Source organism: Blennius ocellaris (assembly GCF_963422515.1).
Source record: "Blennius ocellaris genome assembly, chromosome: 2".
Classification (NCBI taxonomy): domain Eukaryota; kingdom Metazoa; phylum Chordata; class Actinopteri; order Blenniiformes; family Blenniidae; genus Blennius; species Blennius ocellaris.
The window spans coordinates 10,571,213-10,598,454 of record NC_137651.1 but is presented as its reverse complement, the minus strand read 5'-3'; the positions used below and the strand labels follow the sequence as shown (position 1 = coordinate 10,598,454).

The 27,242-nt window shown below is 40.9% G+C and overlaps 2 protein-coding genes across 3 annotated transcripts in view; both read left to right on the top strand.

Moving 5' to 3' along the window:
- The window catches only part of prkd2 (protein kinase D2), a 35,461-nt gene extending 24,461 nt beyond the window's left edge, over positions 1-11,000 (top strand). Inside the window, exons 5-19 of one of the 2 annotated variants that reach the window (XM_080511417.1) lie at positions 539-722; positions 844-915; positions 1,074-1,091; positions 1,218-1,377; positions 2,047-2,158; positions 2,869-2,946; positions 3,213-3,531; positions 3,684-3,736; positions 3,848-3,920; positions 5,306-5,412; positions 6,263-6,424; positions 7,716-7,814; positions 8,049-8,316; positions 8,619-8,704; positions 9,416-11,000. In XM_080511417.1, coding sequence (XP_080367543.1) covers positions 539-722; positions 844-915; positions 1,074-1,091; positions 1,218-1,377; positions 2,047-2,158; positions 2,869-2,946; positions 3,213-3,531; positions 3,684-3,736; positions 3,848-3,920; positions 5,306-5,412; positions 6,263-6,424; positions 7,716-7,814; positions 8,049-8,316; positions 8,619-8,704; positions 9,416-9,640 — 2,016 coding nt within the window. In that variant the 3' untranslated portion in view covers positions 9,641-11,000. The remainder of the gene's footprint in view (positions 1-538; positions 723-843; positions 916-1,073; positions 1,092-1,217; positions 1,378-2,046; positions 2,159-2,868; positions 2,947-3,212; positions 3,532-3,683; positions 3,737-3,847; positions 3,921-5,305; positions 5,413-6,262; positions 6,425-7,715; positions 7,815-8,048; positions 8,317-8,618; positions 8,705-9,415) is intronic. The other variant, XM_080511418.1, reaches the window with a different exon arrangement.
- Positions 11,001-19,762: 8,762 nt separating this feature from the next.
- gpr184 (G protein-coupled receptor 184) lies at positions 19,763-26,562 on the top strand. The gene is made up of 2 exons (XM_080509801.1): positions 19,763-19,813; positions 24,560-26,562. Exon 2 carries the CDS (start codon positions 24,602-24,604, stop codon positions 25,637-25,639), a length of 1,038 nt encoding a protein of 345 aa, XP_080365927.1. The 5' UTR covers positions 19,763-19,813; positions 24,560-24,601; the 3' UTR covers positions 25,640-26,562.
- Positions 26,563-27,242: the final 680 nt, after the last annotated feature.

Genomic DNA, 27,242 nt, shown 5'->3' with positions numbered 1-27,242 from the left:
GTGTTGTGAAAACACTGTGATTGATGCGAACCATGAAGTAATCGGGTTAGTGTTGTTGACATTGTTTGTGCTTTTGATCCACTCCAAATACAAGGACAAAGCAATTTCAGATGATGCATTGATTCAGTCTGAGAGCCGTCACTCACACTCATGAACATAGAAAGAAACATCACGCCAAACCACAGTACTTTTTTCAAATAGACATTTATTTAGCCATGAACATTTCTTTTTTGGTTTAGTGTCATTCTGATTGTGGCATTGTGTGATCACAGCATTTATTCTGCACCAGACAGCAGACGTTATTGAAACTCATGTATGTATGTATGTATGTATGTATGTATGTATGTATGTATGTATGTATGTATGTATGTATGTATGTATGTATGTATGTATGTATGTATGTATGTATGTATGTATGTATGTATGTATGTATGTATGTATGTATGTATGTATATGTATATGTATATGTATATATATATATATATATACACATACACTCATGGAAATTTGCCTAATATTACCTTCTGTACTGTGTTAGCCACGGACTCCCAGTGACGCCCGGCGCTTCTACAGAGGTCGACCAGTTCATCTGGACAAGATCCTGATGAGCAAGGTGAAGGTTCCCCACACGTTTGCAGTTCACTCGTACACGAGGCCGACGGTGTGTCAGTACTGCAAGAGGCTTCTCAGAGGACTGTTCAGGCAAGGTCTCCAGTGCAAAGGTGAGTGCAGATAAAACAAGGGGACTTGTTTCTGGATGCCTTTGATAAAGGAAAATTCTGGCTGATATAATCAGTTAATGTGCGACTTAATGAGAATGATCTGTTTTTGCCTTCCTCCTAGACTGTAAGTTCAACTGCCATAAACGCTGCGTATACAAGGTTCCTAATGACTGCCTCGGGGAGACCATCGGAGGTGAGGCCTGATAGGAATCTTCTGACTCTTAATAAGCCTTCTTAGTTTTGATCAAATGTCTCATTTGCATGTTTCCATCATCAGAATCAGACTACCTTAATTATTATATGACACCTTATCTAACAATACTAAAAGCACTTTTTCCCCCCTCTTTTTAGAAAACAAGACTAACAGTGGTAAGTAATAGTCGGCATTGATTTATCTTCTGAGCACTAGTTTTAGTGGCAGTTTCTTTTTGTCAACCGTTAAAAAAAAAAGAAGTCACATTCAGTCTTGTGTCTCCCATTTTTCTGGTGCTCCAGACATGTTGAGTCCCAGTACAGACACGGAAGTGCCCATGGACTACAGCAGCGAGTACGACGCCTCAGACAAATCATCGATGGACGACTCAGACGAGGCCTGCAGCATCCCTGGCTCATTTTCTCCCGACAACAACCAGCATGGAAACACTGGAGAGCAAAGGTATGTGTAGAATGTAGATGTTTAGAACAAAACTCCAAACAATGCTGGTGAGGAAAGAAAGCAGTGGTACACACCACCAGCCAACCATAAATATTGCTCATGGGCAACTGGCAGATGAAAGACCATAATTGGCTCCTGTTTTCATTTGTTGTGACCATTCAGACCCTTTAACAAAAAAAAAAAAAAAAAAAGAAGCTATATTGTCCATCACAGTAGAAATACAGAGAGACAATACCACCAAACTCACATTTACTCCTACAGTCAATTTAGAAACACTCAACCTGGACTTGAACTTGAAGGCATGAGGGCTCACCATCATCCTTCATACTGATTTAATAGACGTACAGCTTGTTCTTTTCATTAAATTTGTAGTTTCAATTCTCATACGGATCGTCATGGTGGTGTAGTGTTTAACACTCACAAAGAAGGTTGTGGGTTCCGGCATTTGTGTTTGGAGTTTGCATGTTCCCCCTATGCATTTTCTTTTGTTGTACCTGTATTTTCAACTTGACTTGACTCCAGGGCTCCATGACTCTGAACTGGATAACGCTTTTTTTAAAAGTTTAGAGGAGTTTTGAAATTATTCAAACTGCTCCTTCTCAATTTGATGCTCTTCTCGACAGGATGACATTGTTAGTCGTCTCGCAAATCTCATCCATTTTTTTGTAGTGTTTACATCCCGCTGATGAGGGTGGTACAGTCAGTGAGGCAGACGACCCGTCGATCCAGCACAGCTATCAAGGAAGGATGGATGGTTCACTACAGCAACAAGGACACATTGGTAAAAAAAAAAGGAACAAAATAATGACATTTCTGCTTATCATTCACATTTTATGTTGTGTTTTAGGCTTTATCTCAACAACAAGACACAATTTCTTCTGAGAAGTAGCTGAATGTCCAGACACACTGAGTGCATGAGTGGCCTTTTCTATGACACCCCTTCCTTTTATCCATTTGTTTGTTCACATTCCGTTTATTCAGGGACAAAAAGTTCCTACAGTCCATTTTCTGTCAATCAGCCTCTGTCACTGCAGCTCTGACCTTGATTATTCAGTCTCTACCTTTTATTAACTATTATTGCTTCCATTTTTGTCTTTTAAACTGTCCCTGAAGAAATAATTAAAGCTGGATGAGAACTCTCTCTAAATATAACTGCACTCAACAACAGCAGTGAACTCTGTCGAAAAGCCTATTTTTCTGTTTTCTCTTGCTCATAATGGCTAAAATCTTCAAGCAATGAGACTTGTTTTTCTCTTTCTGACTGCACTAACTACTTTCTCCTTTCACTGTTGTCTGTTTTTTTTCTTTCTTTTTTACATCAACCTTTCCATCTTTTACACTTACTCATCCCCTTGTCCAGGAATTCAAATTGATCCCAGAGCTTGACCTAAAATCCAAGCCCGATCTCTCTTCTTTTGACCCGTCACCATTGCACTCCCAGCTCACCTTTGTTGTCCCACCCCATTCCCTCCCTAATACAACCCCAAACAGAGAAAGAGGCACTACTGGCGTCTGGACTGCAAATGCATCATCCTTTTCCAGAATAACACATCCAACAAGTACTACAAGGTAAGTGTCGTTTAATCAGTTTGCGTGTGTGCGTGTGCATACGCGTGCAAACCTCCAGAGTAATAAAATAAAATAAAATCAAATGTGGAGACCATTACATGCTCAACAACAGTTAGATAGATCAAATTAATGGAGGAGAAAGTGAAGTCTATTTCTAAAAAAGATGCAGGAGTCAATGTGTGTGTACATAAGAAAAATCATGATAAACGAACGAAGCCTTCCAGAAGTGAAATATACCATACTGAAATATGCTCCTTTCCTTTCAGGAGATCCCTCTCTCTGAGATTCTGGAGTTGCGTCCTGCCGGAGACTTCGCTCTTGTTCCCCAAGGCACCAATCCCCACTGCTTCGAGTTCGTCACAGCCACCATGTGCTACTTTGTGGGGGAGGACCCCAATTCCCTCCCCCCTCTATCCTCCAGCAACCCTCAGTCAGTCCCCCAGACCCCCCCCTCGCCCACCCAGGTGGCTCCAAACAGTGGCATCGGCCGCGAGGTGGCGAAGGCGTGGGAAGGTGCCATCCGACAGGCCCTCATGCCGGTTATCTTCCAGGATGCTCCCCCGGCTGGGGGGAAAACACCTCACAGTAAGTTTAGAAACAACTGTCAATGTGTTTCCGCTGTCTTGTTCACTGATAGAGGAAATGTTACACATTGTATTTGAGATGGTAAATGTTGCTTTGATTTAACGTGTACATTAAAAACTCCTTTATGTCATGTTCCTTTCCTATTTTTCAAGGACAAGCATCTGTCAGCATATCTGTGTCCAACAGTGAAATCCATGAAAATGTGGTATGATTTTGATTATGATTTTTTTGGTCAAATTTGGCAATTTACTGTGACTTTTGCTCCGGTCACACACTGAACACAAGGTTGATTGTGTTAAAAATCACTTCCCCACAGGACATTGGCACAGTCTACCAGATTTTTGCTGATGAAGTTCTGGGTTCTGGACAATTTGGAGTCGTTTATGGAGGTATGTATACCTTCATCTAGACATACTGGGGTGCTGTATCTTGTGAAATTCAAACAAATAGGCAAGAAATAACACTTTGAAGCAATTGATATCTGTTATATATTTATAGTATTCACTAGACAGTAATTAAATTAATTTTAGCTGTATTTTGCTCATTTAAAATAGAAAGAATAAACAAAACAGCGCCACATGGGCAAACACAAATACAGAGATGAACAAAGCAAAAACAAGGAACAGAACAAAACTCCCTGTTAAAAGAAAGAAACGTCTGGCGCAAACGTCTTGACATGACGGCCTTCTGCTCTGATTGGTTTGTGGGTGGCAGGAAATAAATGATAGAAGAGGGCGCCAAAAAAATGAAAACAATTCATCTGGTCGCCATCAGCTTAAAGCCCCGGAACCATAGATCTCTGCAGGAAGGTATGGAGATGGATGACAGAGAGGAGGAAGGAGGAGGTTTAATTGAGACTTTATTCACTTTGAACGTCATCTGCTGGTTCAGACATTTAGTCTGCAAAAACAAGAAGGGACTTGTTGGGCAATGTCAAAGTGCAGAAAGATTACCAGAACAGCCCATAACAACCTCGTTAACTTGGATGAAATTACGTCAGCTGGACGGGTCCTGGCAGAGCCACTCCACCGTCTCCACCGCTTTCACTTGCTTCATGCTGGATAAAAAGTCTTTTTTCCTGTTGTGATCGGTCTTTCAACATGCTTATAGGATGACTTAATGTGCAAGTTGTGTTGTGTACAAATGTTCTCCATTGACTTGCTGATGAGTTAATGACATGCAATGAGGACATAAGTTCACTGAGTCCATAACAAAAGGAACTGACAGCATTTGGAAAGAGCTGAACTATAAAATTGTCCAGTCTGACTTTATCCAGCTCCAACTATAAAGTCTATCCAATGAGAATGTTTATAGAAAGTATAAAGGTTGAGACTACACTCTCAAAGTGAAGTGTACTGATGCCATAATGTGGGCGTGGACTAACAGCCTCGAGCCAGGTTGGTTGAGGTTTGTGCATTAAGACAAAACTTTTAAATGATCTTGTAGATTTTACAGGAAAACAATGAAGAAAAACCAATAGGGGAGAAATTTGATCTCTGTTTCCTGTCATCTCACTGCAGTATTTTGAATCAGCTGCACACAAAGGCACAGAGTAATTATTCAGTGCTGCTCTGAGATTTTATGGATTAACAACTGTAATTTTGTCTCGAGCCCATCAATCCTTTCGTGAATGCTTGCAACATTGCTTTACTCTTTTAGGTCTCTGGTTTTTAAAAATGGTGTTCTTGCCCAACTTTTGGGGCTCCATAGATTAACCCAGAGGGATGAACTGCATGTTAAATATATACGTACATGTGATTTCTAATGTCCGCAGGTAAACACAGAAAAACAGGGAGAGATGTCGCAGTCAAAGTCATCGACAAACTTCGCTTTCCCACCAAACAAGAGAGCCAGCTGAGGAATGAAGTGGCCATCCTACAGGTGCACGCACGCACGCACGCACACTTCCTTATGGAAAGGCGAATGTTAGAAATATGTGCTTCAGCTTTTTATCTTCGGACCTCTTCACACAGTGTTTTCAAGTGAAAATGGAAAGTTTTTTGTTGCGTAAAATGTCCTGTAAAGAAACTAAATTAGGACGATACATTTTCTTCTTCATCTCTTGATTCATTGTCTGTTTAAAGACGTTATTGAAGTGTTGGACTTTTTAACTGTGAATCTGAATGAGCCGATTTAGTTTTCTCAAGGAAAATTTACTTTTAATTCAACATTACAAAAAACGTTACTATACAGAGATTTATATCAAATACAAGAATTCCCCCCGATGATCAATAAAGTGATTCTGTTCTACTCTAAATAATACAAAAAAACAACAACATTAAAATAAAGACAATAAACATCTGAATTTTATCTTGAGAAGCTCTGAGATGTCTTTCGATGTAAATTCATATTTTAATGCTCTGTAAAGGATTCACCAGCAGATGGAGACAGAGATGCAGTAATGCGCTCATTTATTTACTGAATTGGTTCATGTCGGTCAATAATGGAGCCAGTTTCCTCTTCAGCTCTTCAGTACCTCCACATGAGCTTTCAAATAAATACCTCTTTCACATTCATCAGAATTGATCTGAAAAAGATTTCCCTCTCAATCATTTAAATAGGTGAAATGAAAGGGCCTTCTGTAGAAAATAATTTGCCATATGACAAAGCAAATTACATTTTCTTTTTCCCTTCTGTATTTCAGTCTTCTTTGGTTTTCTGCCTTTTGCTTCTCCATTCCTCTTCATCCAATGTCTTCCTCACTCCTTTTTTTTTTTTTTTTGTTTCACAGAGTTTACGTCACCTGGGCATTGTGAACCTGGAGTGTATGTTTGAAACCCCAGAGAAAGTGTTTGTGGTGATGGAGAAGCTGCACGGTGACATGCTGGAGATGATCCTCTCCAGTGAGAAAGGCAGACTGCCTGAGCGGCTCACCAAGTTCCTCATCACACAGGTGTGTGTGTGTGTGTGTGTGTGTGTGTGTGTGTGTGTGTGTGTGTGTGTGTGTGTGTGTGTGTGTGTGTGTGTGTGTGTGTGTGTGTGTGTGTGTGTGTGTGTGTGTGTGTGTGTGTGTGTGTGTGTGTGTGTGTGTGTGTGTGTACACAATATTTTATTTTGCTGAGACCTTCAACCTGACTGCACAATGACTGTTGAGGACATAAAGTGACGTCCTTAGCAATAGTGCTACATACAAATAAGGGATTGTTATGAGGAGATGATACGACCTGATACAGATAATGAGCTTATGGTATTCAGAATATTCCGGAAAGTCTATGAGAGGGGAAGTGTTGAGTGATTTGAGCTTTAATTCATGTTTGATGTAATATAAAAAGACTTCTCTCTCATGAAAGTAAAAGAAGAATTGTGTAATAGCTAAAAAAGAGAGAGATTTTAAACGGAAGAATATTGTCAGATTTTTCACAACTCCAAAGTTTAGGAAAGAACTATGCTGGAGATCACAGGGACTCAATGATCTAGCCCGCTCACAGATTTTCTGGTATTGTCAAAAGATAAAGAACAATCCTGAGATAAGATATATTGGTTTTTAAGAAAAATATAAAGATATGAAATACTCAAAACATGCAGGACACTTGACTTAGGAAATTACACAGGGGACGTTATGGTATAAAGAGAATGAGTACAGTGTCAAGGTAGTGTTAAAGGCAAGTATAAAAGTGATAATGGTATTATAGTAAAAGGAGCAGTGGATGTGGATTTATAATAGAGAAACTTACATATAAGCTGAGATGAATGGAGGAACAATTTAATAAAAAAAATAGATAAAATGTATCATAGAGCACACAAGCATGACTGGACAATTGGACTTTGATGTAAGGATAACAGTTATATGATGTATATACTCAATTTTGTCCCCTGGCAATGCCGTTATAAAATGTTCAATGAAAACATAAATAATCACAATCACGTGGAAAGAAGTCATTTTAGTTGAACATTTCTCAGGTTGGGCTGAAGTGGAGGTTAGGCTTCAAGCAAGTTTGCTCGTACAGTAATTACTATAAGTCAAGTTTCTGGAAACCTTGTAAACATAAACATGGTTTTGTGTGTGGATGTTTGCATAAGACAGTTATGACCTACAATACATCAATGTGGTCTGTCGATCTATGTGCCTTGATGCATTTTTACTGCGTCATATATGCCACCATTTTGATCACGCGTATGTCTGACTTTGTAGGTCGGAGTAACTCACATCCTGTTTTTGTGGTTGTGGTTTTGCATATGCGCAGATTCTTGCAGCTCTGAGGCATCTGCACTTTAAAAACATCGTTCACTGTGACCTGAAACCTGAGAATGTGCTGCTCGCCTCTGCTGATCCCTTCCCACAGGTACTCGTACACGCAAAAACACAAATACACACCCATTAAAGCCACTTAGGTCATGCAGCGTTTTTTTTTTTCTTCTCCCCCCACACTAATGAGCTCATTAAAGCACTTGATGTGTCATTACCGAGACACATTTCCTCAGATCTGTTTACACTTCTCAAATAGTTCTTGGAAATGTCCTTGTACTCGATCCCCCTGAATTCTTGACCGCTGCTCTCAATTGTTTCCCTCGTTAAGGTGAAACTGTGCGACTTTGGCTTCGCCCGTATCATTGGCGAGAAGTCTTTCCGTCGCTCAGTGGTCGGCACCCCTGCCTATCTGGCCCCGGAGGTCCTGCTCAACCAGGGCTATAACCGCTCACTGGACATGTGGTCGGTTGGTGTCATCATGTACGTCAGCCTCAGCGGGACGTTCCCTTTCAATGAGGATGAAGATATAAACGACCAGATCCACAACGCAGCCTTCATGTACCCATCCAACCCCTGGAAGCAGATCTCCAGCGACGGTAAACTCAGAGCGGGAGGGACCAGACGAGGGTTTAGTACACATGGTTCACAAGAAACCATTCTGGGGAAAATAGTACAGGGCATACAGTTGAGCTTGATGTATCTAATAAACTGTGTATGTGGGACAGATGAGAACAAGCAACAAGATTATTTATTAACAGAGGGTTTTGTACTGTGGTACCGACCTGTTTGCATTTAATAATCTACATTTAGAACTGTTTCGGTGTCGCTGGTATGTCCGCAGACAATTTTATTCCTTTATTCTTAAAGCCACTTTTCACTAAACTGTTTGTGTTTCCAGCAATCGACTTGATCAACAACCTGCTGCAAGTCATGATGAGGAAACGCTACAGCGTGGACAAAAGTCTCAGCCACTCATATTTACAGGTAGCGGTATAAGTCATATACACTCTCAAAGCTGCACACTGTTCAGGCTACATCTGTTCATCCACGCAGAAAGGCTCCTACAACCCAATCATTATGCCACTATGAGTCCCACTATTCAAATGCTTTATCTAAAATGAAAAAGAAATGCTTTCCAAGGCAACAATATTTCTTTATAAATGAAGAACATGTGGCAATTCGTCTACAAACTGTTACCTTTGTTTTAATTAAAATGTTTGTAGCAGCAACGGCTCAAGATCCCTCAATAAAATCTATAGATATTAAGTAAAATGGCAAATATAAACCTTTCCCCATGTGTGTAGCAGGATAGTAGCTCAAGGATAATATTTTGGTGCTTTGGGGACTTTATTGAGAACGAAAGATGAATTAGATGTAAAAGTGATGCTACATTCTGCAATAAAAAGTGAACAGACCAGCTTTTAGTTTTGATTTGAATAATTTTGCTCCTGTTTGTTTCAAGGATGTTCCGGCATTGGTTTATCCTCAAAGTGACAGCAGCTCTAACTGGGATTAAAGTCTCACTTGTAATTTCATGGTCATTCAAGTTCTTACTGACACACAGGTTGATACAAAAACAATGCATGCGCAACAAAAGTGATTACTGGATGATGCACTTTGAAGTGCATAAAAGCCTCTGATCTGATTTGGAGGCTCCTAAAACTGGAGATTTCATGCGTGTCTCTTGCTCCTCAGGACTACCAGACATGGCTGGACCTGCGGGAGCTGGAGACGAAGCTCGGTGAGCGCTACATCACCCACGAGAGCGACGACAGCCGCTGGCAAATGTATGCCCGTGAACACACTCTGCCCTACCCAGCTCACTTCGTGCTCCCAAATCCTGCGACGGCCTCTGACGACGAGGACGGTGGCGAGGACGCGGATTTGCAAGGCCTCACAGAGCGAGTCAGTATCCTCTGACACAGAGACATCAAGGACTCGCGTTCATGAAGAAAGGACAAAAGAAAGGGGGGGGGGGGGTGAGAAGGCGGCCTTATGTACAGTTTGAACAGACACCAATTTACAAAGAATTATAAAAGGAGAGTGTCTGACTGTGGAGACCTACAGAGCACATACGCTTGTGCACCAGCACTCAAGCTTCACAGCTAACGATGATCTCACTTCTCTTCTTCAGCTCATGCATCCGTTTCCTTTACCTGTCCACACTGAATCCCCGAAATGTTAACTTACTTCCATGAGAGTATCTGCTCGACTCCGTTTCACATTCTCGGTTCAACCGACCTGGTGAGTCTTTGCAGAATAAACTGGAGTCAAACTGTAAATCGAAATTTGTCACAGGGGTGAAAAGCAGCGTGGGCCTCTGCTCACACAGCCAGGTGCGTCCGAGTGAAACAGGAACTCTTAACCACAAAGATGAGAAGTCTACACGGGTGTTACATTTTCTGTTTCTGCTTCTTTTTCACTTTGTGGTGACAGTGTTGTTTCATTTCAGCTATTTTCAGCAGTGACTACGCTGATGATCACTAAAGTAAATGCACCAACAAACCCATCTGTATTCACAAATGCATTTCCAAAAGTACATGCCCTATAGGGAAAACTGGAAGTATTGATCTGGTGAAAGCAAACACTCCAGTAATTAGGCCTTTAAAGTACTCTTGAGCTGTGATGGCGTCTCTGAGAATATGTAATTAAAGATGTCATTGTGGTTTTAAAGGAACAGGACTGGGTATTACCTGCCATACGCAACCATTTTGATGTCACTCACCTCTACCTGCAGCTAACAAATTACACAAAACAAGCCTTGGTCGCTGAGTGGTGGAAATTGCTTGCATTGTGTCGAGTCGGCCACTCTCACTCATCGCAGGAGTCTATAATGATGAATGACTTGTTTTCACAGCTGACAGCACTTAGGTTTATATGTGCTGTCATTGAGCAGATAGCTTGGCGAATCTCTTAAAGCGAGCTCAGATTTCTTCTTGAGATGTATGTAGATGCATTGGTGGAGAGCTTGGGTTACTAATGTTTATGTAGTTCAGTACTTGACAACTTTTCATGTCAGTATGTCGCATGTTCCTGTGATGTAGACGTATTTAGATACGCCACTGAACATCCCATAGTTAAGATGGTCTATTATGCAAATATGTAACCTGAAGTTTAAGTATGTCTAGATTGTGTACGATGTGAAGAACGACCCTGGTCTTTATAACACAATACAAACCTCCAACAAACTTTTCTCGTTTTGGAAGTTTTATTTGTCGAATTTTGATGATAATCTCTTTTACAGGTTCCTCACAGGAAAACATGCAGGGAACAAATAAATGTCAACCCTGTACAGACAACAGAAGCAAGGGCCCGTAATTACTAACACTCAGGTTTTCTGGACTTAAAGACATGCTCTGAATGATGTGCGGTTGTGCTGCAGGAATAAATTACTTTTCAGCTTTGTCTGGCATTTTTATTCTTTGAAGAGGGACAGATTAGTCTAAATGCACTGACATTAGCTTTCATACAGACACATGCGACATGGGATCAAAGATAGGAAAGGATTTACATACTCCTCCAACAACACACGTTCATCACTCAAGGGGACGTTGTGGCTGAGGAGGGGAAGAGGGCATATTGTTTTGCATTTGGAGACGGGCGCTCTTCAGCTGACTACTCAGGTAAAAGTGCACCCTTATTCCTCCTACACTACATCTTATCATTGTTGCCAAGCAAGACCAAATAAATTTTTTTTTTCTTGTGTTGCCATTTGTTTCATTTGTATTTGGCTTTTCCTTTTCCTTTCTCCATTTTTCTGGCTTCTATCGTTAATCTGGCAAAAGCAAATGGATGAGACCGAAACAGATTTGTACCTGGCACCACAAAGTACCTCTTTATTTTACTTAATTTAATTCTGTTAATCTAATTGTGATTTTGCAACTTTTTGCTAATGTCAGTGAAAGCAGTTTGATATCTGGTGTGGTCAGCTTAATGACCTCGTGATAAAAGGTGCTTCTGTAAAACGGGAAATGCGCCGTTGCTTCCACCATAAATTAGGTATGGCAAACTCATGTTAGTACCAGGGTCATAAACAGGCCAACTGGAACTCAAGTCTTTTGTTTTAGAGCATACAAGTGCTGCTAAGATTTCCATGGTACTTTGCCTCCATGAAATACAAATACATTGAAGTTTTGAGAAACGGCCTCCCATTTGTCACATGTACTTTCTCTTTGAATGTCACAGAAAGATATAATACAACGATACTTTGAGTAAATCTGCTAAAGTATAATTTGTCTGTATTTGATTTTAATGCTGCAAATGCTACTTTGCAACTTCCGATTTGTTTGTCAGTATTGTGTTATGTCTGCTATTCTTTCAGGTGCAATGGAAAGAAACTACAATTCAACTGAAAGTTTTCTTAGTTAAAATTGTCCTTGTTATTTTTACACTTTTTTTTGGCAGGTTCAATTTGTGTCAAATCCAGCCATACGTTTGAGACATTTGGCACAAAGAGACACAAGTAATGTAAAGTGTAGGTGGCTCTACAAACAAAAGTGTCTCTGAGTGACTGAACATTTTGTAAATTACACCACTGCTTGCCTGGAAATGGTGACTTCATACATGTGTTTTGTACTAAAAACTCTCCTGCTGCGAAAAACAATCAATGCCACACTGTGCCGAAATGAACTATCATTATTATGGCAAAACCCACAACTGCACACATGTGTGCGTGTTTTCTTTAGTTTTTAAAAATTCTGTTTTGGTTAAGTAATGGTGTGGTGGATTTGTAATCCAGCGACAACAGGACTGGCTCCAGGCTTGGTGAGTCCTTTCTGTCTGTGAAGCTTACATGTTCAAAATGTGTAGATTTCCATTTCCACTTCCCTACTACAATTCAACTGGTGACTGTAACTGTCCTGTGAACTTGAAGGTGCATCACCCAGAGTTGGCCCTGTTATTGACAGGTGGTAGAATTTGACACAAAACTAGTATATAGTCTGTAGAATCAAGAGCCTTAAAGTAACTTTGAAAATGTACTGATTTCTCCACACATGCACTAAAAACATTAACACTAAAGTTGTATCAAATTCCTATTATGACGTTGGTCTGTATATATAAGACAAGGGTATATTTCTGGGAAGCTGGTCTGAAAAAGTGAGGTCAGGGTCTATTTAGCAGGAATTTAGCTCTGAAATGTTAAGAGGTTCATTTGTTCACACATGTTTAATTTAACCAGTTTCAGTCATATATACTAAAAATGTGTTTCTTTCCCCCAACCAATATTTGGTCTGCAGACATTTTTATTTGCAAAGTGAGCTTTATAAAGAAGAGTTGTCTTTTAGTCGGACCAATATAGTATATGCAGGCAGGCAGAATGATCTTGTCATTACTCTTCTGCACAGCTCGTCTTCTCATCTATACCTCTGAGACCACACACACACACTGATTGGAGCCTGCAGTTATAATTGAATTTTGTTTTGGGATTGTTGAGCATTTATCAGCATTCATAAAGTCTGTAGGAAACAGTTTGGTTTTCATCAAAATGCAATTGGGTGTGTGCTCAAGAGGCTATCAGCTGTATTAATATTATATGTCTCAAATGACAACACAAAGGGAGTGCCCTACAATATCTGTGCTTCAAACCTTCGTAATAAATACAAGCGCTGTAGCAGTGACATAACCCAGCTGCAGGCCACTCATAACGTCAATGTATTATTGTAGGATAAATCACAGGATAACAAATTCCATGGAGACTTCTATGCTTCGACAAGAAAAATATCACAACCTCTAATATAAACAATATTTTACAGGTTGAAACTTGCTGCATAACAAGTCACCTTGTCGAAGTAATGATGCTTCCTGAGATATCAATCTGGTAAAGCACTGGCAGTGAGCGCACTAAGCAAAAACCCTGCTAGGTATAGAAATGTTTACTCTACACTTCTGAAACATGATCACAAACTCTGATTGCACTTTCCTCATCAGCCACTGTGATGACAAAATAAATGTCTGCCACTTTGGCCATCAAGTACATTAAAAAGCTATACCAGCTGCTTCATCTTCCCTGGCACTTAGCTATAATGCAGTTTGAAAGGGGAGTCTCTTAACTGGGTGAAACAATTTTCAAAATTATAGAACATCGTCAAGCAATTCTTTTTGTCAGATGCAAAGTCAAAAGTTGCATCAAACTGTTTTTGCACTGCATTTTCTCATGCCAAATTATTTTACTCTTCATTGTTCAGACGACCGTTATATAAACAGAGGTGGGTTGTTTTTTTTTTTCTCCTGGCACAGTACTGAAGCGTCTAAAACCTTTTAGAAGACAGGAATCGTTTTGGATCAGTGTTTAGGCAATATAAAAAAATACAGAGAGATATTTCCAACAATGGTCAAGCCTGAGGCTTCTCTTATTTTGCTCTTTGCCGCTTTTGTTAGCTCAAGTTTTGGAAAACAAGAACCTTCATCACCACTGTTTGGAAGATGACACACAATGTCCCCATCACCCAGGGGACCTTAATTAAAAACAAGCTCTGCATTAGAGCGCGACTAAGTTAGTCATTGTCACTGAACTTTAAGGGCTCGCCTTCCATTTGTAACTTTGTAAAGCCTTTTTTTTATGTGTATAACAGTATGTACATATAAAAACCTTGAACCATCAGCTGAAGGATGGAGCACGATGCAAGAAGCAAAGTACTGTTTCAAAAAACATATGTCTTTCTGAAGAAGCTATTAGACTCCTCCAGCTTGTGACTTCTGGAACCCTGACAAACACTGAGAGATCAGTCCCAATTGTGGTTCTTTTATCTGGCTCTCTGCCACTCAGAGTTAGAGTACACAAAACTCTGAATGGCTTCATCACAAAATGCATTGCTAATATTCTGTAATCATTGCAAACCATCCAGACCACAATAGTCATCTGGATTAAATCTGCTTTCGTCACAACTGAACATGCCAAGATTTGAACCCAGAAACCCTCCATACTGCTCCAGCTCTCAGTTCTTTTAAAATTAGGCTGAAAGACCTTTTCTATTTGCCACTATCTTTGATCATAGCAAATATTTTAATATCAGTCAGTCAGTTGCCAATATCAGAGCTTCGGATGGAAAAGATAAAAGCTGCGAAAGACAGCTTTTATTGGCTCCATTTAAAAACAATGTCAGTCCACTTGAAATTGTTGCTATCACAAAATGGTTGAGCTTTTCAAATCTCAACCACTTTCACAAGAAGGTTTTCCACTGAGAAAGGTGGTACAACAATTCAGGCTGTGAATCCTTAAGTCATGTCTGAGCTGCAGGAGTCCTGAAGTACTTGTCATGAAATTAATTTGTTGTTTTTTTGTCACTTTCCACTCAGGTGGACAGCAAACTCCTATTAAAAATATATTTTCATCCATTGCTCAATTTTCTGCATTGGGGTCACAAAGTCAATATGGAAAGCACAGGACAGACATAATTTTGCCTCACAAGCTCCAAAACCTCACAGAACTATAATTTATCCAACAGATCATCGGCCAAACTCCTCTCAGTTAGGTGTTGTTGGTCTTGCTCTCATGGGACGGACTAGGCACAACCTCATCAGATGACTCAATCACCTCACCTGGCTCCTCTGTCTGGAGAATTAGCAACTCAAATTTCAGGTTCAGGTAAAACACGAGGCCAATGATCCAGCAAATGACATTTTCTCAGTATACACAAGAGCTTCACCCTCTCAAGTAGGTGGCGTGCTTCGTGTGTGTACAATTTGCACTAAATCAACTAACAATAGCACCATGAGCAGTATTGCCACAGTTTCCTTGAAAAAGTAATGGGATTACTGATTACAAGTGACTCCCTCAAAACGTAATTATTTAACTAATTACTTGCTTTTAACAGTAACTAAGTTAGACTTTCAACAGCTGCTGACCCCCGACCGTCTCACTATAAAAATGACAACCGGTTTTGCCATAACTCTTCAACTCTGAAGTGTGTGTGTGTGTGTGTGTGTGTGTGAGGGGTGGGGGGGGGGGGGGGGGGGGGCTGTTGTTGTTCATGAGCCTCAATCCATTTTGAAAACTGCTCACTGGGCAAGTTGGGGGAAAAAAATGTTACTCATCTTCCAGCTTCCATCTAAACAGACATTCAGACTTTGAATCCACAGTCACAACAAGGTTGTATCCTTTCTGAGATGTTTCAGATCTCGGTGATGTGTTGATGAAAAATGAACGCGGCAAGAAGCATTGTTCCTCCTTTAAAGGGAGAAGGAAAAATCACAGCGTGGGTGTCTAGAACTAGTTTGGGTATCATTGCAACCATTTGTCACAATCGATTCAGGACTGATGTTGGTAATACTAATACAATGATTAGTAAAGCTGTCATGCTGTGCACATCAAACAAGCAGATCAAGCCAGCAAAGGATCTAAAGACCAAAACCTGGTTAAAAGGGGTACGAAGATTGAAAGACCACATTTTTTGTTGAATGACAGACCAAAACAGTTTATGCAAAGGAAACATCACCTTCAAGGTGAAACTGAAGTCAACATGATACTAGTTGACGAGAGCACGGAATCAATGAACAAAGTACTATTCATATTGACATAAGCTATAAAAAGGCAGTAATCTCGTCTCAAAATCTGAAAAAATCTTTTCAGCAGCTAAAGGATGGCATAAAAGTGTTCACAACAATAATCAGCCAAAATGAAGAGCTTTGAAAAGTAGAAATTAATATTAGGACATATGTTTGAAAAATGGCATCCACACAAAGGAAACCACTTACTTTTGATGATTTGCTTGGTGCAGAATTGATTGTGCAATAAGATAATAATGAGTTCAGCTATAGACAGCACTTCAGGGAAGAGATCTCAATTCTGCAAAAAGGCAGCCATAACGCTTCGAGACGACCGAGTTGGTGGAAGACTTCACAATTCAGCGATGCCAGAACAACTTATAAAAGAGCTGCCACTTTGAGCTTGAGAGCCATACAGATGAACAGGACACAGCAGATTGTCTTAGCTAAGAACAAGTATTGGATATCTCAGGTCAGTTTTGTCTTTTGAAAGATTAACAAGCAGTGTTTATGAAGGGTCAGAAGAATAGTTGGTGAACAAAAGTTGGGACACCTCAAAGATCATCTATTCCTCAACAAACCTCTTTATGTGAATGTCAATGTTGGTTATTTTGGACTGTTTGATGTGAAGCAGCGTAGGAGTACAGTAAAAGGATTAGGGGTGCACTTGCCTCACACTTAGAGCTGTACGTGCTAAAGTGGCACACATCCCAACATACGATGCCTTGAAACATTGCATTTTACTCACAGGAGGTCAAGTCGGTCTTATGCACTCCGACAATCGAGACAAATTTTACTAGTGCGAAGACGGCAGAGAGCGCAGTCAGGAACCTGGATGATCATAGGATGGAAAGGAACTTGCAGACAAAAAGTATTCCCTTTTGAAGAGTGAGGTGTGGATGTACCGGTAGATGGTTGTTGAACAACGATGTGTGAAGTTGAAAGTATCGTTAATGGGAGGCTGCTCACAAACGTCTTTCACAACATGAATCACCTTGAGCCTCTATTGCCCGATAATTTATTGCTGCTGACATCACACCCCAACATGCTTTCTGGAAGCTTCAGCAGAAATGCACCAGCAAGTGCTGGGAACAAGTCCAAGATGTTGACTTACTGTGGACCAGATGGACACACGAGTATCTCCCACTCCTCCAGAAATGTAAGAAATGGTCGACACCCAGACTAAACTTTCTACCTGGAGATGTGTTACTGGTGGACAGTTCTTCCCCTCGCTACTCCAGGATCATAGGCAGAGCTTTTGAAACTTTGTTAAATGCCAGCAAGGTGGCGAGAAAAGCCAAATTGAAAAACACCATCATCAAATTTATTTATAGAGCACCCTACAGACACAAGGCTTTACAAAGAGGAAAAGTAAATATATTAAAGCAATCGGTTAAAAATCTTAATGTCAAGCGATTAAAAATACTTTAAAACCTCTCACATTCTCTCTCACACACTCTCATCCTTTTCATCGGATTAACTTTACTTTGCGCTTTTCCCATTCTGGTATCTGTTGGCTCCATCAAACCTGGATCTTCAGCAGCCGAGGGTGAAGCAGCTGGGATGAAGATCAGCACCTCTAAATCCGAGGCCATGGTTCTCGACCGGCCTCCTCCGTAGGGTGGCTGGGCGTACCCTTAGAGATAGGGTGAGGAGCTCAGTCACCAGGGAGGAGCTCAGAGTAGAGCCGCTGCTCCTCCACATCGAGAGGAGCCAGCTGAGGTGGCTCGGGCATCTATTTCGGATGCCCACCGGACGCCTCCCTAGGCAGGTGTTCCGGGCATGTCCCTCCGGTAGGAGGCCTCGGGGCAGACCCAGGACACGCTGGAGGGACTATGTCTCTCGCCTGGCCTGGGAACGCCTTGGGGTGCCACCGGAAGAGCTGGAGGAAGTGTCTGGGGTGAGGAAAGTCTGGGCAACTCTGCTCAGACTGCTGCCTCCGCGACCCGGCCCCGGATAAACGGCAGAAAAAAATGGATGGATGGTATTTGGATTCCCAAATTGCCCACAAATATTATGTCCTCTCGTCAGAGAACCCCAACCGCCTCGGTGTTTCAGGTACATTCAGGCAACTTACTCGTTCTAGACATTCAACATAGAAAAAATTGATTTCCACAAGAGTGGAGGAGCTCTACGCAGTGATTAGTGCTCTCGCCTCACAGTGATTAAGTCTGGATTTAAGGACTGGCTAGATGTTTCTGTATGGAGTTCGTATGTTCTCCCTGTGTGCTTTGGTTTTCTCCAGAGTACCCAGTTTCCTCACACAATCCAAAAACATGCATGGGAGGTGTGGATGTGTGTGTGTGTGTGTGTGTGTGTGTGTGTGTGTGTGTGTGTGTGTGTGTGTGTGTGTGTGTGTGGATGTACAGTATGCCTCCCTGTGGTTGTCCGGTTTGTACAGTACAGTGCATACAGTATAATGCCCATACTAAGCTGGGATCCGCTCCAACACCGACACGGTATTAAGTGGTATTAGAAGATGGATAGATAGACGCAGAACAAGAATACTCTAGAATCGTCTTGGAAAATCTGAACATTGACAAACACCTCCGCCCCCCAAAAATTAAGCATTCAATCTTTTAAGCTGACTTATTTCTCAAGGTAAGAAATTGGAATGGAAATTCCATCGTTGACCTCAGACTTTCACTCTCACTCATAAGCATATATACAACTTTCACAGCTGGCATCCGTGTTTACTCAACACATTCACAGATCGACTTCAGGCTTTCGTCACAGATTTGTTTGGTTTTTTTTCATAAACAAAATGGGAGTTGGGTCTTACACTGACACACAGTTGCTCTGCTTGAAGAAGTGTAACTGATAAGAACAAGATTCACACAGCCCGGTCTAGTGTCCCTGACATGTAAATCACTTCTCAGCCCAGTCGGGATTTTTTGCAGTGAAAAGAGAAAAAGCATTCTGTTTCAATCGCACAACAGTGAACATGATCTGGCCACCTATGTGTAACACTTCAATATGTGCCTGCAGCTTCACTATCTATGACTCATATGTACACTGCTCACGCAATAAAACCACAGAGGGCAGTCTGAAATAAAAAGGGGAATTTGTCGTCAATGATTCACTTCGTCTGCTGAGTTTTACTTTCTTTTACATATAGAAGAGACTGTCTATCTCTCCAGCGCATTAACATCTGCTCCATTTCGGTGAAGCATTTATCCCCACCTCTGAGTACTTCCTGCTCGCACATGTGCAAAACCAAACCTCCCTCCTCCTACTAGGGTCTTTCCCTTTTCATACTATGCCTTCATCTTTTCAGCACACTCCCTGCTGACATTTTAACCGTGGCTTTCGGAGGAAAGACAACCAGAATAAATAATCACACAGCGGATGTGGAGAGACTCCCCTGCAGTCTGTAGTTATCGAATTGAGTGCTAATTATCAAGCTCATCATTTCACTGGACCATGTGGGACTTTAGTTGCTCGGCTGCATGTCGATATCTCTGAAGTGTCTCGTGTGGCGCTGCTTTTCTGACCTTCCTGGACTCAACTTTGACAAACCCGACGCAGCTCTGGAATGTGTCTGAGACTTTTCTCCAGCTGGACAGCTTTCTTTCACAAACAAGACGCACATCTTCCTAAAAACCGCAGGTGAGCTCATAAATGATTAGAGTTTTGGAGGTGAGATGTCTTGAGATAGTACATGGCCGCGGGTGGAGGGAGGCTAAAAGTGGGCTAAAAGTGTTCTGTTTCTGAATGAGAGCGTTGGAAAGTCATACATTTATTTTAATGCCTTACTGTGACATTAAGGTAAAATCATCTTGTTTTAATATTAACTGCAGAGTGCACCACAAAACTGCTTGACAAGATGTGGAATATCTTGGGAATATGAAGCTGGATCAGGACATCTCTGAATCACTGCTTTGGTATTAGGGAGGGAGGCTGTGAACCATAAATTATAACTTATTTCCATTTGGTTTGGAGAAGAAGCATGACACACATCACCTTACACAAAAGACGGGAAGTAATTGTACATTTGTAAAGGTTCACTGGTGAGACGTTGTCTCATAAGAAGGCTGAGCTCGGGTTGTAATATTAACAAACACATTCTTAAAAAAGTTGTGTATAGTAGGCCTGGAAGAAACCACTGGGGTTGCATTGTTTCTATAAGTTTAGCAAGGTCAGACTGTATTTTCAAAGAAGAGCACAATGATAAAATTGGGGGTTTACACATTTTGTGAAATTATACTTTTTGAATGTTGACTTTTTCAGATTGTGGTCATCGTTACTTATCCAGAATCAAAGAGAACATTTTGGTTAAAAGGTGATGACACTATTATTGTACTGATCTCTCCAATGGAAAGTTACATTTTGACTTTATGTTGCTCCTAAACTGAAGTGAGTTCAACTTGTTAGCTCAACAAGCAATGAACAATATTGTAAAACATATGTGAATACGATGAACTGAAAGAGAAAAACAGGCCCACAGTTTGTAGGAGGGGAAAAAACCAACTTATTGTTAGTCAAAGCAACCAGGCAGTGACTAAGCAGCCGATGAATCATTTTAAAAGAAGATGTCTGGTATATGTGCAAAAGGTTTCACAGATGTTCAGATGATTCTTTCCTTTCTGAATCCGAAACACACACGCACGCACGCACGCACGCACGCACGCACGCACGCACGCACGCACGCACGCAAGCATTATCACTCTCTGAAGACGATCTGGCTCTCGATGGTTTCTCCGTTATTGGATTTTCTGGACGTTAATGGCATCAGATGCATCCTGAGCCGACTAAAACACCAGGGCCGTGCCTGGGAGGCAGAAACAAAACATAGAGCAGAAACAAATAGAGGCACTAACAATATTTACATTTTTTTTCAATGCTACAGTCTTAGTGAGATGCAGGAATCGGAAAGAGCAGAACAAAATCTACCTATATAGAACAGCGGATGTTTCAGACACTGACAATTTTAAAAACATTTTTTTGCTTCTTGTGTTTTCTCAGTCCCTGCTACCAAATTATAGCATAGTGCTGAACATGAAACCCTAAAGCTTTTCAACTCACTTCCTGTTTGCCAACACTTGTTATTAACTCTGTGTCGTCTACATAACGTCTCACAGCAGGACTGGAACTGGAAGGATGCCCAACGTCATTCAGTTCAGGAGCCACACACAACCAAATTTGATATCCATTGTGCTGGACTCGTATAAATATTGCATGGCAACCTTCAATTAACAACCACTCCAAATGTTTACCTTCGGATTAATGCAAATAAGGTTGAAAAGTGGATGAGGAAGAAAACGAAATCTATATTTCACTAAATATCTTTTCATTAAGAACTGGAGAAATACAGTTATACAGTACAGTATAATTACAGTTTCAACACTGTGACATGTTTGAAGACCAACACCTTAATTTTTGGTATGTGTTTTCTCTTTGACTTTTAAACTTGAACTTTATATGGCAAATATGCTGAAAGGTTTGAAACGCTCTGACTTCAGACTGAGCTTGCATGTTTCTACAAATGCACCATCACAGCGTGGCTTAGATTCTAATGCTCCTACACAGTGTTGCCTGGTCAGGTTTGACATTTTTAGAGCGACTAGCGATAACTTTAGTGAGAATTTCTGGTGTGTTGAAGACTGGAGTCAGTCTCTCAGTGGCTTCTGCAGCAGTCGAAGCTTCACCACTCTATGTCCACACAGCAAATGACTTCTTCATGTCAAAAAATTGCTGGCCCAAGCTCGGATAAAACACAAACATTTCACATTATAATTGATATTTTAACATTTAACAGTACAGGACCAAATTTACTTGGTCTTTTTGTCCAATCAGCTGCTCCCTTATTGCAGGGAGTCATTACAAGACAAAGCAATAATGTCATGAAGTTATTTTGATGAGCAGTGGCCTATTTCAGAACTTTCGACCTTGCCCAAAATGAGAAGTTATTTGTATATCTGTCTGTAGCAATTGGAAGGTTGCAGATTTTGTTGGCTCATTTCCCCATCCATTGAGGAAAAGATGACAAAATATCCTTGTGCATGACCCTGAATTAAGCCCAAATTGCTCCCAACTGTTGGATTGAGCACCTTGGATGCCAGCTGTCACTGTCGATGTGTATGAGTGGGATTCACACCTTGAAGAGCACTATGCAAGTGAAAAATAATTACAAAAAAATGTTTCATTACATTTTTGACCTCCCCCATTGTGTCATTCCTAGTTGCAAATATTTGTACAAGTTACTGTATGTGATATGAGTAACAGGAGTTAATTAAGTTCTCATCCCACAGGAATGAAGGCTTTGGCCCACAGGCAGGATGTTTCACACTAATGTGGATGTACTAGTGGCTATTTTTCCCCATTATCTTTTGACATTTAGCAGAGAGGGCAGTTGTTCGTGGCCTTTCGGAGCCACTTTAGTAGTCTCAGCTAGGTTTACACGATCGGTTATATTCACACATACATTAATGCACCTGCTCACACAGCAATGGCGAGAGCCACTGAATGGAACAAGGACACTCTGATAGATTGAAAGGTGGAGACTGGAATCCAATTGCCAAAATTGGGATTGACGTCACAATTAAAGTTGCATAAAGCAGGCAGTGCAAATAAATAAATGAATAGTGCAACCACAGACTACAACTACAAGTCTGGCTAAATAAATACCAGTAATACTAAAAATATGATCATAAAACCACGAGTCAGAAATAAATGAAGGTCAAAAGTTAGATATGTCTCAGCAGGTGCAGGAGGCAGGGATCAGCAGATTGTAATTTTTATGTTCAGACAATGGGGAGTGTTGTCGGCAGCTGCTGAAAATAACTAAAAAAGTAACTAACTCAGTTACTTTTAAAAACAAGTAATCAGTGAAGTAACTAAGTTACTTTTTAAAGGAGTAACTAGCAATCAGTAATCAGATTAGTTTTTTTTAAATAACTGTGGCAGCACTGCTGATGATGCATCTACAAAGGGGATCCAGGAGGAATTTAATTGATTGTCATATAGTGCATACAGATCACATTAGTCATGCCTCAATGCTGCACAAAGCATTTCATCCATCTTGTCTGCTGGAGACAAGCTATGCCGGTGGCTGTTACATTAGATTAAAGTAAACCATTAACTTAAACTCTCTGTCTGACTCTGTGAGGATACAAACAAATTAACAATAACTGCCTGGATGTGACTGATATTTTGTCCCCACAAATTCATTTTGAGCTGATAAATTGAGCTAGTTATTGTAAAATGCAAATCCTGTTTTGCTGATACAGTCTTTGTCATCTCTGCCTGTCGCTCAGTTTTAAACCATGCAGGGCAATGAGAGCAACAATTTAAAGGGCTTTTAACAAAAGCAACATTTGCATATAATAATATGCTCAGCTTGTCAGTTGGGAGCAGATGTATCTCCATGAAAGTATATCAAATGGAAAGTGCCTTAAGGCACATAATTAATAAATCCAGGACATTAATACAAATAAATGTCATGCATGTCATTTTTCCTTCATACAGAGCCGGCTTGGGCTTTAAAGAGGGAATTCGGGTGGTCTCAGTTTCTATTAGAGACGTGGGTATAGACCGTTATCCTCTGCGAGCATGACTAAGCCCATCTGTTCTCCAGAGGGGAGCTTCGCCAGAACTCCCTCCACTGTCTGCAGCGAAATGGTCTCACATGTGAAATCATCACTATACCCCTGTCATAATATCCCCTCAGCCCACTGAACCTCGTAATAGGGCGAGGGATGCAAAATGTCCAAGCTGTATTAGAAATATTAAGATATACAGTGGTTTGTTCATGTCACCTGTGGCCAGGGTAAAATTTGATGGAAGGGGTGGTGGCTTTCACTTTGTGTGTGTGTGTGTGTGTGTGTGTGTGCGTGTGTGTGTGTGTGTGTGTGTGTGTGTGTGTGTGTGTGTGTGTGTGTGTGTGTGTGTGTGTGTGTGTGTGTGTGTGTGTGTGTGTGTGTGTGTGTGTGTGCATGATTTCCTGTCTCTCTGTATTTGCCCTATGATGTATGGACAACCTGTTTAGCATGTAACCTGCTTTCACCATTTGTCAGCTGGGACTGGCTCCAGCATGCTGTCATCCTTAGTTGAATATAGTGAAATAAACGATGGATGACTTTTAAAGTGATCAATATAATCAACACAATTCAATGCAATGCAAAAAAAACCAACCTTACCATTATTAACAAAGAGTCCCATATTACCAATTAACATTTTGTTGTAAAGTCAATTCCGTATCATTTTCAACCACTGCTAATGTGTTTAGTTTATGCGCTTTATATTTTGATGAAAACTGAGTAATAATTAAAAGGAAGAATAGACCAGAGGGGGAAAAAGTCCCTTTCTTTTCTCTAGAAAAGCTAACACACAGCTTGTGTTTTTTTGTTTTCACAGGTGAAGTTTGAACCAGGGAAGTGACAGAACACTGAAGAAACAATGAACGTCTCCGTCACACCGACAATGATGGCCACAAACGCAACGTGTGTGAAAATTGATTCAAGTGGAATCAGCACCTTCCTGATGTCTGTTTATATTGTGGCCTTTGTCTTTGGTTTGACGTTCAATGTGCTGACCCTGGGCCCCATTTATCAACAAGTGCGGCGTGCAAACGTTCTGGGAATCTTCCTTCTCAACCTGTTGATCTCTGACATACTCTTCATCTTCACAATGCCACTTTGGATGAATTATTATCGACAAGGGCATCACTGGGGACTTGGGGTCAAGGCATGCAGTGTAGCTGGATTCTTCTACTACTCCAACATGTATATCAGCATCTACCTGCTCTGCTGTATCTCTGTGGATCGCTGCCTGATGGTCACTTACCCGCTCCACTTCAAGACTCGACGTACATCCCGCTATGCCTGGGCTCAGTGTATCGCTGTTTACGTGGTGGTGGTGGTGATGCACATCATGGTGCTGATCTATGACAATCTCAAAGACGCCCACGATGACCTGCACAACAATGACCGTTGTTATGAAACTTACCCCATGCAGTCAAATGTTGCTCTCTTCAATCTGGTCCGAGTGGGCATCGGCTTCCTGCTGCCACTGCTTGTGTTGGCGGTGAGCTACTGGAGGGTGCTCGCCACTGTGGGCCAAAGTCCTGGTCTGAATGCTCAGACTAAGAGAAAAATCCGCCTGCTGTCCTTTGGAGTGATCGGGATCTTCTCCTTTTGTTTTGCTCCTTATCACATCCTCCTGCTCACACGCTCCCTCGTCTTCTACAGAAACAAAGACGACACAACGCCTGAAGGACCTTACTGCCAGTTCGAGCAGAGTATGCACTTCTACTTCTCGTGTGCGCTGGCTCTGTCCAGTCTGAACTGCGTGGTGGACCCTGTGCTCTATGTGCTGGTCAGCAACTTGGTCCAAGAGAGAATGAAAGAGTGCTGGAAAGGACGCACACAGTCAAAGGCAGAGAACTGTGTTCTAACGACAGCCAAACGAGTAAAAACCAATAATAATCTAATATGAACAAACAGCTGCATGTTTAGTGTATCTGTATGCAAGTGTATGTATATAAATACATACACTGTTGTGCATAGTACTGTGGCTTTTAACACTCAATCGCTCATCTCTTGAGTTCGACAGTGGGCAGCAGGACTATTTACATCCAATAATCAGCCCTTTGTGTGTGGACAATCAGCCATCCTTTGTGAGCTACGCTGTTACATTAGTCTGTCCTCCTGATCCCACTTGCATCCCTCAAGAAGGGGCTGCATAATGTGCGCATCTCAGAGCTCGGTAATTGGATTGGAGTCCCTGGTTCTGCTCCTCAGAGAGTTCTTCAGTGGCAGCCACTTGTTCTGTTGTTGGACACCGCTATAGTTCAGAGCCTTGTTTTTTTTTGTTTTTCTTTTAATCCATACAACGATTGTGTGACTCTAACATATTTAATGTGCTCAAACTACAAAGCATGCCAAGAATAAAAAGAGTTCAGTAGCATGTCTGTGTGTCGCTGTCTAAACAACAATAAAAAGAGCTGAATGGACGGACAAATACACTACTCATTTATGCCGGTGCTCTGGTTTTAGGTTGTCTCTTCCAGGAAATATGTGGAAAACAACAAAAACTTCCTCAGCGAGAGAAGAGTTTTGGAAATGAAAAACACACACAGTACATGCAGACACATAGCCATCATCATTGCTATATAAAACTAATCATTGATGCAGTCCACCTGCTGGCCTTGTGTGTCAAGTGGAAAAAGAGAACAATCAGGTGTTGGTGTGCGCTCGCAGTCATGTGCTTAAGTGTACCTGGGAGGTGGAGAGTGGAGCGGCATTTCATTGACATCTGAACTTCTGTTAAAATGATTTCTGTAAGAGTTTGCAGTCTTAATTTTAATATCTGAATAATTTGACGAGAAATATTCTGATGTACGTGCTACACAACAACGCAACCAGAAGAGAGGAAGAAGAACAGAAATAAAGAAAACATAATATTGAACAGAGAAGTGGCATCATTATGGTTGTTCTTGTGTCCAGTATTCCCACAGTGACTCTCTTTTATCCACAGCTGTTTGTTGAACACATCAATACATCAGCAACTGAGTACTGAGCATACATCTGAATATACCCTGAAGATGTCAAGGCTTGTATAAACTATAAAGAATAGTTTACTGTTCCTCCAGAAAAAAAAGACATCTGTGGGCTTCCAAAATTGTTTCTGATACAACAAAATGAAATCATTTCAAATAATAATATATAACAATATATAAAATAACATATAGTTCATTCACTGCAATTCCGTGGCCATGTAATTGCTCCCTGGGTTTTTACTTCCGCCAAGGAAAAAAAATCATTGGCATATATTTATTTGTTCATCTGTCTTTTGTCAAAACTACTGCATGGATTTTGTTTACAATTTTCACTACAGATCAATATTAGGCCGTTGAAGACTCCTTTAAATTTTGGCGGTGATCCAGAAAGTTTTTTCTTTCCTGAGTCCAGGTCTGACTTTAGCGGAAGTCAAATATCTCAGATTGCTCTTGTTTCTATTTGCAACACAAAATAAGTACAGGCATTTTCTTTAGAAATATTTCACTGATATGCTCAATATGAAAAAGCTGAGTCTTTCC

Coding starts and splice junctions, on each gene's coding strand:
- gpr184 (XM_080509801.1), top strand. CDS start 24,602: ATGAACGTCTCCGTCACACCGACAATGATGGCCACAAACGCAACGTGT.